The 15,214-nt window shown below is 48.9% G+C and overlaps 3 protein-coding genes across 6 annotated transcripts in view; 2 read left to right on the top strand and 1 right to left on the bottom strand.

Annotated features, from left to right (window-relative positions):
* Positions 1-3,041, top strand: part of rab3gap1 (RAB3 GTPase activating protein subunit 1) — a 37,138-nt gene extending 34,097 nt beyond the window's left edge. For all 3 annotated transcript variants that reach the window (XM_085171348.1, XM_085171349.1, XM_085171350.1), the window contains one exon: positions 1-3,041. In XM_085171348.1, the coding sequence (XP_085027474.1) occupies positions 1-234 (234 nt within the window). In that variant the 3' untranslated portion in view covers positions 235-3,041.
* LOC146513251 (uncharacterized) overlaps positions 1-15,214 on the top strand; it is a 234,897-nt gene that overhangs the window by 139,693 nt on the left and 79,990 nt on the right. The gene's annotated exons all lie outside the window — the stretch shown is intronic.
* Positions 2,260-15,214, bottom strand: part of fasn (fatty acid synthase) — a 27,882-nt gene continuing 14,927 nt past the window's right edge. For both annotated transcript variants that reach the window (XM_085171344.1, XM_085171343.1), the window contains exons 26-42: positions 14,100-14,254; positions 13,494-13,697; positions 13,226-13,376; positions 11,893-12,071; positions 11,655-11,774; positions 10,733-10,855; positions 10,360-10,583; positions 10,049-10,250; positions 9,802-9,953; positions 8,775-8,866; positions 8,296-8,690; positions 7,992-8,183; positions 7,656-7,865; positions 5,378-5,589; positions 5,157-5,255; positions 4,531-4,782; positions 2,260-3,371 (exon numbers count right to left, since the gene is read on the bottom strand). In XM_085171344.1, the coding sequence (XP_085027470.1) occupies positions 3,234-3,371; positions 4,531-4,782; positions 5,157-5,255; positions 5,378-5,589; positions 7,656-7,865; positions 7,992-8,183; positions 8,296-8,690; positions 8,775-8,866; positions 9,802-9,953; positions 10,049-10,250; positions 10,360-10,583; positions 10,733-10,855; positions 11,655-11,774; positions 11,893-12,071; positions 13,226-13,376; positions 13,494-13,697; positions 14,100-14,254 (3,100 nt within the window). In that variant the 3' untranslated portion in view covers positions 2,260-3,233. The remainder of the gene's footprint in view (positions 3,372-4,530; positions 4,783-5,156; positions 5,256-5,377; positions 5,590-7,655; positions 7,866-7,991; positions 8,184-8,295; positions 8,691-8,774; positions 8,867-9,801; positions 9,954-10,048; positions 10,251-10,359; positions 10,584-10,732; positions 10,856-11,654; positions 11,775-11,892; positions 12,072-13,225; positions 13,377-13,493; positions 13,698-14,099; positions 14,255-15,214) is intronic.

The raw sequence follows: 15,214 nt of genomic DNA on the forward strand, positions 1-15,214 counted from the left end.
GCTGCCCTCCTGGCGCCCGTCGACGAGGACTTGGGATCTGACAGGAAGCAAACTGGGGGCAGCAGCAGAGTGCCAGACTTCCCCCCTCCAGCAGGCCGGGAGATCTTGTTGCGCACCTGCGTGCCGCGACCAGCAGCGTACTCCAAGGCGCTGCCTCAGCGGCTCTTCTGTGTCCTGATGAGGGAGGAGTTTAGGTTGGCCGGCGCCTTTTCCACAGACACGTCCTTCTTTTAAGTCCTGTGAACAATTCACACCTGGATAACGATAAGTGAAGGACACGGGACGGAGACTTTCACATGTATGAACGTGGCCGTGGAGTAAGATCATAGAAACACATTTGTTTGCTTTATTTGTAAGAACGGTGCAAGATTTCAGCATCAAGCTTAAACGCAGGAAGCAGTACATTACTGGCACTGATTAAGAAGTATTTATGTCTGGAAATATGTGAAACCAAATCCTTCTGTGTATTCATGAAGCTGCAGCTTCCCACGGTGCGGAGATAAAAGTTTCACACTAAAACCTTCATTTTACCTTCGAAGCTTCTCTTGATGCCTTTTGAAGGAAATGAAATTTGTCGTACGATGGAGTTCCCCATCCTGCACTCACCCCACGCTAACACAACCTTCTCAACTCTGATATTTAGTCGATTATATTTCAGTTGCAGGGATTGGTCCTGATGGTAAACATGAGTCTGTGAGGACTTCACGGGTCGTTTCAGCTGAGCTCCATCCTCCAGCATGTCCTGCTGCTGGATTAACACACAGCTGTTTGCATCAACCAGACCGTGCATTTCTTATTCCTGTTATAACCTGACTGTTCGGGCATGAAGCTCTTTGACGTTGTATAAAAACTGACACGACACTTTACAGCTGACTGTGATGTTTTAGATCGAGCTGCTTCCTCGAGGCCAACAGCGTGAGGGGAAAATTTGTTCTGTAATATTTTCTTTGTTTTGTTAAGGGTGTATCCATCCCATAATACAGACACTTTTAACGACAGTGTTCATTTGATTTGTTACTAAAGCAGCAGTCAGTGCTTTACAGTTCGTTCACTGTCTTGTTTCCTCCCTCGTCCCGCTGACCACCCCACACGCCTCCTCCTGTTGGAGGCTAACGTGAGTCCTTCCACCCACAGCTGCAGCACACGCAGGATTTTTGATGTGGGGAAAGTTCTCTGTAATATTGTAGAGCTGATGGCGACTGTAAAACAATAAAGCTGACTTGAACTAAAGTGAATAATTTGAAAATGACTTTGATTTTATCAGCGACACGTTACCACAGCTTTTTAAGATCACTGAACCTGTTACTTCAAAAAACAACATGTAATGTTGACGGGACAAAGAGTCAGTTCATGTTTGACACCTTTGTTGATTAAAACTTCTACGATCCAGGTTGAATAAAACGGCATCAGTGTGATTTCACTCTGCTCCACACACCTGCATGCTCCAGACACCAGACGAACAGGTGATGAATGTGATGGGGGAGCATACGCAGGTGCGACACATACAGAGCCGTGGGAACTACACGACATTACTGTTGATATATTCTCAGCGATCAGCTGTTAGAGCATGAAAACCTTAAGGAGACGTGCAGTCGGTCCGCTCAACGTAGCTCGCTGGCGAATTTACTCGTCAGCTTGAAAACATTTAACTTTAACAAAATGTACCAACACTGAGTCATCCTGCACACTAGCCCCGCCCACCTGTGTTTATACACCTCTGCAGCCCCTCCTCCTTCAGACATTTGTTCTAAATCCTTTAAAGGAGCCTTCACTCACAAACTGGTGGTGGAATAAACTCGGCTTTCTGACGTGCAGCTACAGTTCAGTCTGCATGCTCGACCCACATACTCCTGGCGAAGTGAAATGCTGCTGTGCGTGAGGGTCAGGCGGGTGACCATGTCACCTGGTCATGGGGTAAAGGCTGCGGCCGGGTTCAACTCTGACCTGAGGCCCTTTATTTCTCCCTCCCTGCTTTGCTGTCTGGTCTTCATTGTGCTATGAAAAACGTTTGCTGTTGTTCTTCCATCACCACCTTTGTTGCATGTAGAAAAGTGTCATATAACTAACTAAACGGTCGGGTGGCGCCACGTCAACAGCGACTAAGAATTTTCTGGGCCAACAGGATTTGTGTTTCAGCCCCTGATGAACTGACCCATCCTCTAAGAAACAAAACCCAAAAACTATATTTACAAGATAAATGATCAGAAATCGTAACGACAACAAAAGCACAGGAATCATCGATGCAACGGGACACTGAGCGACTGTTGAGGCCTTTATTAGTCCTACAATACAGAACAGAAACATTACAATAAAACAGAGGCCTTTATTGTCACGTCCATCGTGACTCCTCAGCACATTCATCTCCAATCAGCAGCTGCCTTCACCGACCCAATCACAGGCCTCAGGCCAGCTGTTGTACTCAGGTTTGGATTATTTGCTGAGGTTGTAGATCTCTGGACCAAAGCCTTTAAAAGGAAAGTTTCTCAGAGGTTACATCAGTAAATATGATCTCACTGTTACAGCGATCATTCACATCTCTGATTAACCTCTGAAGACACATCTGGTCATAGCGACGCCTCCGTCACAGACTATCAGAGCAGCGTGCGCTCGACAGTCCATCAAGAAGAGAAGCTTCTTCTGAATTAGTGAAATAACTGGTCTGTAAATCACAGTAACGAGTGTCATTGTTAAAATACAGTTTATGAAACACTTAATTTGTTAACGTATTGACAATGTAAACATTTGCTGGTTTCCACAGTAACTGATGACTGTGTGGTCACATGACTGACAAGTAAACAAAAGCCTCCAACTTGTGTTAGGAGCAGTTAGTGAGCAGAAACACGGCTGCAGGGTCAGCCCTCCACAGTCGCTCATCAGGCTGCTCGCAGCGCGTCTGCCTGTCTACTGGCGTCTGCGTGAGCAGAAACACCAAAGTAAGTGATGTTAACTCAGGAGTCAACGTGTCAGTGTTCGTTACTTTGTTACATTAATTTTTTAACCACATTATTTTGTTGTGGGATGAACTTCTGCAAACAACAACATGGCAACAAAAAACCAAACTTGGAATCGATGGAGCTGTGAGATGATGGGATGTCGGCTGGTTCACTAACATTAACATTTGGGGTATTAGGCTAACAGCATGTAAACATAAGCAGTGCAAAGACTTCCTACAACGACACATTTACAGTCTAGTTTGGGGAAAGCTGAGGACAGGGTGAAGAGACGGTGGATGTTTAATCCTCCCTTGGTTTGTCAGCTCGCTCAGCCAACGAGTTATGAATGATGTTCTTGATAGACTCCGCCCCCACACCTTCTAGGAAAGTGCGGTGATCTCCCTCGATGACGTGGACCGACACCTCGCCATCACAGACCTGAAGAAAGACGCAGCACACTGAACAGTGGAAGCCTCAGACTGAGTTAATAGAAAAGCACGCGCACACACACAGACACAGACACACACACACAGACGCACACACACACACACAGACACAGACACACACACACACAGACGCACACACACACACACACGCACACACACAGACGCACACACACGCACAGACGCACACACACGCACAGACGCACACACACGCACAGACGCACACACACACAGACACACACACACACAGACACACGCACAGACACACAGACGCGCACAGACACACACACACAGACACACAGACGCACACACACGCACAGACACACAGACGCGCACAGACACACACACACAGACACACAGACGCACACACACACGCACACACAGACACACAGACGCACACACACGCACAGACACACAGACGCGCACAGACACACACACACAGACACACAGACGCGCACACACACGCACACACACGCACAGACGCACACACAGACACACACACACACAGACACACACACACAGACGCGCACAGACACACACAGACACACACACACAGACACACGCACAGACACACACAGACACACACACACACAGACACACACACACACACACAGACGCGCACAGACACACACACACAGACACACGCACAGACACACGCACAGACACACACACACACACACACACACACACAGACACACGCACAGACACACACACACACACACAGACGCGCACACACACGCACACACACGCACAGACGCACACACAGACACACACACACAGACGCGCACAGACACACACAGACACACACGCACAGACACGCACAGACACACACACACAGACACACGCACAGACACACGCACAGACACACACACACAGACACACACACGCACACACACACACAGACGCGCACAGACACACAGACGCGCACAGACACACACACACACACACACACAGACACACACACACAGACACACGCACAGACACACACGCACAGACACACACACACAGACGCGCACAGACACACAGACGCGCACAGACACACAGACGCGCACAGACACACACACACACACACACACACACACACACACACACACACACACACACACACACAGTAAGGATACGCACTACAGACTGATGTAAATGTGCATCGTTACCTCGCTGAGCTTGTAGTCAGCTCCCAGGTTCTGCTCATATTCGCTGCTGGTTTCGGCGCGCAGCAGCTTCACGTTGCCGTGGTATTTTGCAGAAGGCACATAAGCATCAGCAGCCTTCAGCTTGTAGTAGAAGGCGGAGGCTGCAAAGGTCAGTGAGTCTCGGTCGATGTCCTTGTGAGCGGCGGTGATCAGGTCCACCGCCACACTGACGCGTGCAGTCAGGTCTGACAGCGGGAGCAGAGTCTCCAAAAGCTGTAGGACGTAACCATGGAGACGACTGTAAGTTCATAGCAAACGTTACCGCGTGCTCGCGGAGAGATTATTGTTTTCAGAAAAGTGACACATAATTAATGAACATCACAGATGTTTCGATATTCAGGAGTTACAAATGTCAGCTTTCAGTGAGCAACTGTACGAAGCTTTGATTTAACCAGAGGTTTTACTTTAGTCTCCATAACAGCTCCAAACATCACATTGTTGAACCTGCACCACACAGACTGTGTTACAGTCGCCATCTTTACTTTACAGTTACAGCCGCCGTGAGGCAACAGCTCAGGTTGTGTGGCCTTAACGCTGATGCTGATAAAGGGATACTTGTGTGAACGTGTGGGTCAGAGACAGTATACCTTGTTGTATTCAACGCCAGTGAACTGCTGGATGAAGGCACACAAGGCTTCAGTCTCAGCCTCAGACTCGTTGCCGGGTGTTAGCTTGGCTCTGTAGCTCTGCAAATCAAAAACAAACCTGTTCATACCTGATCATGTGACCATCTGCATCTGCGGCTCTGCCAATCATCCCTAATATGTTTTGATTAGATGAAATAAAGATGCGCGAGTGTTTCTCTGACCTGTGTGTACGCCGCCACATATGAATGTGAGCCGTCAAAGAGAAACAGGAAGTCCACAGGCTGGTTCTGGGTCTGCAGCTGCGAGCACATTTCAAACGCTACACAGGCACCGAAAGAATATCCAGCGACTCTGTACGGGCCGTCCGGCTGCACCTGCCTGACGCAGCTGACGTAGTAGGCAGCCAGGGCCTGAATGCTGTGGAGAGGAGCAGCTGCAGAGGAAACATGAGGGGAGTTAGTTTGGCTGCACAGTGACACAAACAGCTGATGCACAACATGTGAACAGAACCACAAACATTTAAACTGTGAAACAGAAAACATGAGATCACATCAGGGCCACGATGGAGGGAGCTGTACGTGTACACGTGTTTGCAGTTTCACCTCTGAACAGACTTTCAGCTTTAACACATTTTGCTGTTTAACAGTTACACACATGATTGTGACACCTGGTGAGGACGCACACTCATCATTTGATGACACGTCGTTTCCACGATGGTTAAAGTGTTGATTTTGTATTTTAAAGTTTTTCTGTAAAGTGATTTTAATACGAGCCCCATCATGCTGACAAACCCACACAGGCGGTCAGATTAACAGCTCAGCAACGAGCCTGAAACTCAAACGACATGAAAAGTTATCCATCAGGCGCCAAAACACAACAACAGCTGCAGCGGCTCTTTGTACTGTAAGATGAAGATCCTACAAAAGTAGGAAGCCTCACAAACCACATGTAGACTGGTTGTGCAAACTGCCACAGACGCTGCAGGCGAGAGGATAACGAGCTGCTCCAGGGATCATGACCAGGACACAAACTCCTGAATCAGAGGCCTGACTGACAGACACACTCTGGCACAGAGGCTGAGGAGTGTGACAGCTGGAGCAGACGCTCAGGTCTTTAAACAGGGGAACCAGCAGCCCAGTGTGCCAGTCCAGAGGCAGCATCCCAGAGCTTCACGCAGCCAGGACGGCCCTGCAACACCCAGATCCTTCTCATCATTCAGGTCTGTCCTAAACCCCAGCAGGAGCTACCACGACGCGTCCCACAAAATGCATCGCACTGGTTCTTCCCAGTAGTTCAGCTCCTTGGAACTGGTCGTCTGCTTGACTATGAATCCTGCTTATTGGTTCCACTTGTGCTACAATCAGCATGAATTGTAGTGGCGCAGTCTGAAGCTGGATATGAAGATTACTTTATGTTTATTGCACAAAAGGACGAGAGAGCTAAAGTGCGAACTGCGCCTGCACAGACAGCCTGCTAGCTCCGAGCTGGAGCTCAGAGCGATGAGGAAGCTGAGCTTCAGCAGGTCACAGAGGCGTGATCAGTCGAGCTGTCTCATGTTTCTACGGTAACAGCACAAACAGTGTGTGTGTGTGTGTGTGACTGCAGGTTTATAATGTAATTATGAGACAGTGCGCTTCACAGAGAAAGCACTGTAACAAGTAACTAATAGACAAGTAACTAATTACTTTGTCTTGGGAGTAATTAAGATACTGCATTACTTTTTAGAAGTGTTCTATGTAACAGAGTAACGACCCAAACACTGATCACACCTCCAACATGTGTTTGACTGTTCTCTGCCTCTCACAGTGGAGCCGATCAGAATCAATAATAGAATCAATAAAGGAATTGATTCCATGAGTGACGTCTCTATGTGTTAACAGACCTCTCTGCATTGAATCATATCTGTTATTAATCTCTGTCTCTCTTCCACAGCATGTCTTTATCCTGTCTTCCTTCTCTCACCCCAACCAATCACAGCAGATGGCCCCGCCCCTCCCTGAGCCTGGTTCTGCTGGAGGTTTCTTCCTGTTAAAAGGGAGTTTTTCCTTCCTACTGTCGCCAAAGTGCTGCTCATAGGGGGTCATATGATTGTTGGGTTTTTCTCTGTATCTATGAAGCGCCTTGAGGCGACATTTGTTGTGATTTGGCGCTATATAAATAAAATTGAATTGAATTAATGGAGTCAGTTTCCATCCGCAGACACACTGCAACACTATCAGCCCAGAACCCGGACCCGGACCTGGACCAGAACCCGGACCCGGGCCCAGCAGTGTGGGATCCTGCTGACGTCCTGAAGGATTCTAGATTTGATTGACTTCAATCACAAAAAGCTTCCTCAGAGTCGAGGCTGTGCTGAGGAAGGCAGACACACAAAATACTGACCGAAGTCTACAAACTGTTCCTGACTGCATCCACCTGAGTCTGCACACGATTCATAAACGACTCTGCAGATTTCCTTTGAAAACTCTGTATTTTCATTGTCTGTAAAGTGTAACAAACCTTTGGTGCACTGCAAGCCGTAGCAAGGCACGCTGAGCTTAGAAGCAAGCGTCTTAAAGGCGGCGATGGAGCCCTCGATGGGATGTACCAGGAACAGCGGCCCGTCCTGGCTCTTCACCTTGTTGAGTGACATCACAGTAGGGCTGCTGGGGCTGACCATCAGCTTGGTCAGATCAGACTCCAGCACAGAGCGAACGCCGTCCTTCTTAGCTGTGGTGTGTGGAGAAAAACACATTTCATACTAAGAGTCTTAACAGCTCATAAACACATAAGTGCGTTTTTACAACCTGAAACCTTTTCAAACATCTTTCTGCATTAAAGAGCAGCTCTTCATACCGCTTTGTCCTTCTGGCTTGCTATTGGCCAGCTCTCGCAACTTGTTAATGGTGAGCTGGCGGATATCCCTCATCGCCATGACGATGTCATAGTCGCGTTCCAGAGTCTGGCGAACCTCAACGCCCATCAAAGAGTCCAGACCCAAATCAGCCAATGAGGTGTCAGCATTGAGACTGCTGACATCCCGCACACCTGTGAGTGAGAAGAGATGAGTCTGTGACACAAAGTAACCTCACAGGTCACCAAAGCGACTCAGGACGGCGGTCTTTCTTATATAACACCGGTTATATAACCTGACTCTTACCTAGAATGTGAGCTACAGCGTCCACCAAGTCTTTGCGGTTTCCTGCTTCGCTCTTTACGACCGTCCTCTCCGCCAGCACAAAGCTGGACACCACTGGGTGCTGCTGGCACAGGAAGAAGTCCAGCACTTCCAGACAGGACGCCATGCGCTGCGGGAGGGTGCCGCCGATCACAACGTCATTCCCACCCATGGTCTCTAGAACCACCCCAACATCACCAATGGCACCCCACTGGACTGCAAGTCCAGGCAGGCCATCATAGTGGCGCTTCTCACACACGCGCTCCATCGCAGAGTTGGCGTAGCCATAATTACTTTGGCCAGCGTTGCCACGGCCACAGCTGACTGAAGAGAAGGCCACAAAGTGTCTGAGCTCTGGACACAGTTTCCTTGTTACTCTAGAGAGGAAATGGAAGCATCCAGAGGTCAGCTCATGATGGTGCCAGTGACACACAGAGGGAGGAGCCACTCTCCTCACTTACCTGTCCAGGTTGATGGTGCCGTCATTCTTAGGTTTGTTAACGTCGAGATAAAGCTGAGGAGTTAAATTCTCCAACATACCGTCTTTCAACACCTGAATGCAAACAAACATCAACAAACGGTCACTTTAAACGTTAACTGGCAGTCGTTTAGCTGTTAGCATGTTAGCATCTGATAGAAACTTGAGTCGACATCGTTAGCATCGTTCTTGCTTTTGTTTTCGTTGCATGTCATGTGACACTGCAGCTATTGAAGTCCAACAAAGGGATCTGACCATCATTCTAGTATGTAGTAATGATGCAGTAATGATGCAGTAATACTGCAGTAATAATGCCGTAATGACGCCGTAAGTATGCCGTAATACTGCAGTAATGACGCCGTAATACTGCAGTAATGACGCCGTAATGACGCCGTAATAATGCCGTAATGACGCCGTAATGACGCCGTAATACTGCCGTAATGACGCCGTAATGACGCCGTAAGTATGCCGTAAGTATGCCGTAATACTGCAGTAATAATGCCGTAATGACGCCGTAATGACGCAGTAATAACGCAGTAATAACGCAGGATCCAAACACTGACAGCAACGTCAGCATTAGACTGTCAGACAGCGAGTGAGGCGGCTGCTGGACGACGTGGTAAATGTAAACAAACCGTCTTGACTGAGAAGTTACTTTAGAAAATAAAATTCTGAATGTGTTGTTTCAAAATAAAAGTAGAGAAAGAAAGCTACTGTTAGGTATTAGCACTGGCACAAACATGAAAGGTAGCACTCTCCCCTGCTCGCTGTAATAAGTCACTGCTGCCTCTAACACATCCACGGCTTGTTTGTGGGAGGGGCAGTTACCCCCCCACGGTTAGTTAGTGACACTGAAGAGCAGAAGTATGGAGGGCTCAGCTCAGTGACAGCTGCAGCAGCCAAAGTGCACGAACCACATATACGTAGTCCAAATTTAGGAAGGACCATGAAACCTGTGAAAACATGATTTTTCCAAGGTGACACATATAAATGACTAAAGGGAATCTGACCATGGCCAGGTGAAAGACACCGCCCACTGGACCCATGGCACAGGCCTCAGCAATCAGCTGCTCTGTTCCTCTCAGTGTGCCGACATCACTGGTGGACACAAACACCTCCACACCCTGATTCTGCCACTCCTGCACCCGCTTCGCCTGGTACCCTGAAGACAGTTCAACAGTGAAGCTGTAGATGAGTCACATCAGCACGGATGCAGGCTGTGCACATCAGTGGGAGCACCGTGTCATCGCGCCCTACCGTTTCTCACGCCTGATCTAGAAGTCAACACCAGTTTGCGGGCTCCCCTCTCCATCAGCCACTGAGCAAGCTCCAAGCCAAACCCCCCGAGCCCCCCAGTTATAATGTAGGAGTGGGACGAGTGGCAGAAGGTGCGACAGATAGCTGGCAGAGACAGAGGGGAAGCAGGCTGCACAGCTGCTCCCTGCTCCTCACAGCGGACCTGTGAGGAAAGAAAAGCTGGTCAGAAGATCAGCAGCAGTGCAGCCACAGTAACACACCAGCCACATGCATGTAGGGATGGGCGGGTCCAGTACAAACACGTCACTCACCTGAACCAGCACCTTGCCGATGTGCTTGCCCTGAGCCATGTATCTGAACGCTTGCTCCACTTGGTCCTTATCGAACACTGTGGTTCTCAGAGGCTGAACTACTCCTCCCACAATGCCCTGCTGCAGACACTGGGACACCTCCTCCCACTCTTGGTTGCCCTCTTCAAAGAGAGCATCCAGCAGGATACCATGGAAAGCCACATTCTTCAGGAATAAGGCCATGCCTGGAGGAATCACAGCAACGTGACAGCGTTTGTCAAGGCTTCAAGAATCATTTCTGACAACAAAACTCTGGTTAACACCTGCAGGAACCTTTAAAAAGCTAATAAAACATGTTTATCTATCCTGTTGTCAATAAACAGCAGATACTGACCCAGAGGAGTGTTGTTGGAAAGGTCATATTTGCCGATCTCCAGGAATCGTCCGTGTCGAGCGAGGCAGCGAACACTGGCCTGCAGCTTCTCCTCAGCCAGAGAATTCAGCACCACATCCACGCCTGAAACACACACAGCAAACACGACGCCACAGTCAGTCAGTCAGAGTATAACATGGAAGAATAACTAACTCAGTTCACACAACTGTCACTTGTTAAACTCAGAAACCTGCTAAAGCTTTGTGAGCACAAGTCTTGCTCCAGGACATTCTTGGGTTCCTCAACATGAAGTGTCTGCAGTACACGTGCCGTGTCCCACAGAGGAAACATCAAACATGAGCTGACAACGACACAGCACCAGCGCTCACACAGAAGCACACACAGTCATCGATGCAGCACTGGGAGGAAACTCACTGGCACAGGTGCACGATGCACATTTCACTAATAATGAGTTTACAGTGAGCCAGTGACCGGACGGGGAAAATGACTACTGAAAGAAAGACGAGAGATTCTGGACGTAATGTCTGTCTCTGGATCCAGGACCTCGACACAGGAAGTGTGGACCGGCTCTCTGTTCAAACAGTCTCTGAGCCTTTGAGTATGATCCATAAGGCGGTGCAGAGCCTGGATGGAGCCGACGGGTGGGGGCACTGCCTCTGCCCTTCACATGTCTCGCCTGCCTACTCAAGCCGGGCCGCGAGCAGCTTTGCAGGCCCAGCTTCCAGCAGCCACTCACAGCAGCTCCTCTGCTCTTGGAATACGACTGTGTTCAAAGGCTGGAGTAACCTGTAAGAGCCATTTATACTAATGCATATCAATACTCAGGGAATATTGTCTTCCATCCCTGCAGCAGAGCACAGGAATGATTGCTGACTGCTAATCCAAGACATCTGACGTCAGTCCTGAAGCACTGAGCAGCTACCTTTGCCTTGTGTGTGGAGCAGAATGTGCCGCTCGAAGGAAGCATCTCTGGAGTTGGCGAAAGCCTCTGCTGACAGCTGAGGGAATCTCTTCTGCAGGTACGCCCGCTTCTCCATTGAGCCTAGACAAGAGGCCCCGCCCCCAAAAGACATGAGATAGAATTACAACTCATTAAAGAGGCTTTAAAAGAGTCTATAATAAGAGTTGTTACTGTGAGTCTGTGTGCGAGTGTTACTCACCGACTGTAGTGAACACTCTGCACTTCTTACTGAGCGCTATGGCGATGGCAGCCTGGCCCACGCCCCCTGACCCCGAGTGGATGAGCACGGTCTCTCCAGGGCGTAATCTGCCACGCACTACCAGGGAGTAATACGCCGTGGCATAAACCACTGGCACCGAAGCTGCTTGCTCCAGTGTCCTGCAAACACACACACACACACACACACACACACACACAATAAGTGTGTGGTTTCTGTAGCAGGATGTAACTGTGCTGTACGCTGGAGAAACTGCACAGCAGCAGCTTCATGAATCCTGTCAGTGCTCCGCCTCCAGGACACTGAAGACTGTCTCACCTAATAATCGAGTACTTACACAACGCCTGTCTGCTCATTCACACACATTCATACAGTGATTCTTTTATCTAACACACTCACACACGCACACACACACACACACACACACACACACACAGACACGGACACGCGCACACACACACACACACACACACACACACGGACACACACACACACGCACACACACACACGGACACACACACACACGCGCGCACACACACAGACGCGCACACACACAGACACACACACACACGAACACACACACGGACACACACGAACACACACACACGGGCACACACACACACACAGACGGGCACACACACGCACACACACGCGCGCACACACACACACACACACACACGGACACACGAACACACACACACACGGACACACACACGAACACACACACACGGACACACACACACGGACACACACACACACACACACACGGACACACACACACGCGAACACACACACACGGACACACACACACGCGAACACACACACACGGACACACGCGAACACACACACACGGACACACACACGAACACACACACACACACACACGAACACACACACACACACACACACACACGAACACACACACACACACACACACACACGAACACACACACACACACACACAGACACACACACAGACACACACACACACACACACACACACACACACACACACCAGCAGGTGTCAGTGAGGGCTCAGCTGAAGAGGATCTTTGTGTCACAGGTGGTGTTGTTGTTGTTGTTGTGACGTGCTGTTACTGTGTATCTGCAGGACTAAAGTTGAAACAATGTTTCTGATCACGTGTTTAGTTTGAACTTTCAGCACAAACAGCTTCAAACAGACTGAGGACCACGGCCAGTTAAACTGGTAACTGTTGGCATCACGTGAGCTTCTCTGAAGGCTGCTGATGATTAAAAAGATTTCTTGTATTTTAATGTTAAAGCTGCTGAGAACGTCTGTGTTCTCCACACTGACCAGCTGTGGGGAACCTCCCAGAGGAACCTTCTGTCGGCGTCCACGACCGTCGCCAGGCCTTTGGCAGGCAACAGCCCCATCACACGACGCCCGCTGGGGTCGCGACCAGAAAACTCCATACCCAGCATGCACTGCTTCAAAGCCTGGTCCCCTTTACGACAAATAACAGAAGGTTTGTCATGTGACCGCAGCTCTGAATGTTCAACAACAGCACACACACTACGACCCAGCAGAGTGCGGCACTACTTGCTGTGTACAGACACGCTACCTGGGATGGCGTCCGGCGGCAGCTTGCCAGTAGCCAGCATGATGTCTCTGAAGTTGAGCGAGCTGTAGTAGACGTGGCACAGCTGCACAGCAGGGCTGCCGCTCACAAAGTGGCGAAGCGGGGACGCGATCCAGCGCAGAGACGACAGGTCACCTCGTGTCAGCACGTTGACGTAAGCGGCGTCGGTCGGCGCTTCATTTACATCTGAAACAGCAAGAAGACGAGCCTCAGAGAGCGCGGGAACCCAGAGGGAACCAAGAGGCAACCCAGAGGGAACCAAGAGGGAACCCAGAGGGAACCAAGAGGGAACCCAGAGGGAACGAGGCAGTACTGTCTAACTCACTGCTGGGTTCAAACACCTGCAGCAGCTTTGTGAGAGAGCACAGCTCATTCTGACGACTGTTCCATGTAAAATTACAGTTTTGCAGATTTTACGGGTTCATTTTTGTAAAAGTGCAGCTGCATCTACACTCAGAGTGTAAATAACAAAGTCATTATTATTCTTTATGTTTGTGATGTCATTCATAGGAAGTGCGTCCTCCGCAGGCCGAGACGTGTAAAGTGACCTGGACCAAACATGAGTGGACGTGTGAGTGCGAGTCGAACCATGAGTGATGAGCTGGTGTCTGAAGGAGCCCCAGCGTCCGTCCCTGAACACGTTCATCACCAGATCCTTCTGCAGCACTGCCTGGATGGACCGGTGGTCCTGCTGGAGGTCTGGTGCTGCTGAAGACTCGTTTAGATTGGACACAAACACACAGCTGGTGACAAAGCGAGAGAAGAAACACAAACGTTTGTCCTGCTGTAACACATGAACAATACAACAGTGAAGCCAAAGTGTTGAACCAGGCAGACTGAGCATGACAGACTCCAGCCTGAAGCTGGAAGCAGAGAACGAGTCCTCAGAGGTTTGAGCCTGACTCAGGCCAACTGATCCTTATCATTTGACTTTACACAGAAATATAAGCAACAGGAAGTGTCCACTATGTTTCCACTGCACAATGAAGTGTTGACTAGGGCTGGGTATCGTCACTGATTTCTAGAATCGATTCAATTCCGATTCACAAGGTCCCGAATCGATTCGATCCACAATTTGATTTAATTCGATTCGATTCGATTTGAATCTGGGAAATTTTGACAGTCAGAAATATTATAATTCAGATCAGTACATTTACATATTTTTGTATCTATAAAAAGGAAGCTGACACACGCAAGACTTTATCAAAGGTGTGAGCGTCACAGCAGAGGCCTTTGTGTCAAAGTAGCTGAAGATAAAACACAGAAAAACATGAAGGTGATTTTCCTGTTCTGGGATTTTATAAAAATATTCTGCAGTAGATCAAAAACGAAAGAAAACCATTAATCAACACATGAACCTCTGAAGTTACAGCGGTTTTATTAGAGACACGGCTGAGCGTTTTGTATAATTTTAAAAAGTTTAAATTTGTTCAGTATTGAACGGCAGAAATTAGGTTTTCTTTTCGGAAGTATATAAAACTAAAAAGAAAAAACGTCGGCCGACAGCCTGTAAACAACGGTAGACTTGTGCGTAACAAGCAAGCGAATAATGCAGAAAACAGTACAGAGAGAGAGAGAGAGAGCTGTGCATCGTGGTCGAAGCAAAAGAGTGAATTCATGACGATGTTTATGTGAAGCTTAGTTTGGATCTTCTTTTGCTGCTGGTTCGGTCAATATTGTTTGGAGAGACATCAAACTAACAG

This window comes from Neolamprologus multifasciatus, chromosome 8 (genome assembly GCF_963576455.1).
Source record: "Neolamprologus multifasciatus chromosome 8, fNeoMul1.2, whole genome shotgun sequence".
NCBI lineage: Eukaryota > Metazoa > Chordata > Actinopteri > Cichliformes > Cichlidae > Neolamprologus > Neolamprologus multifasciatus.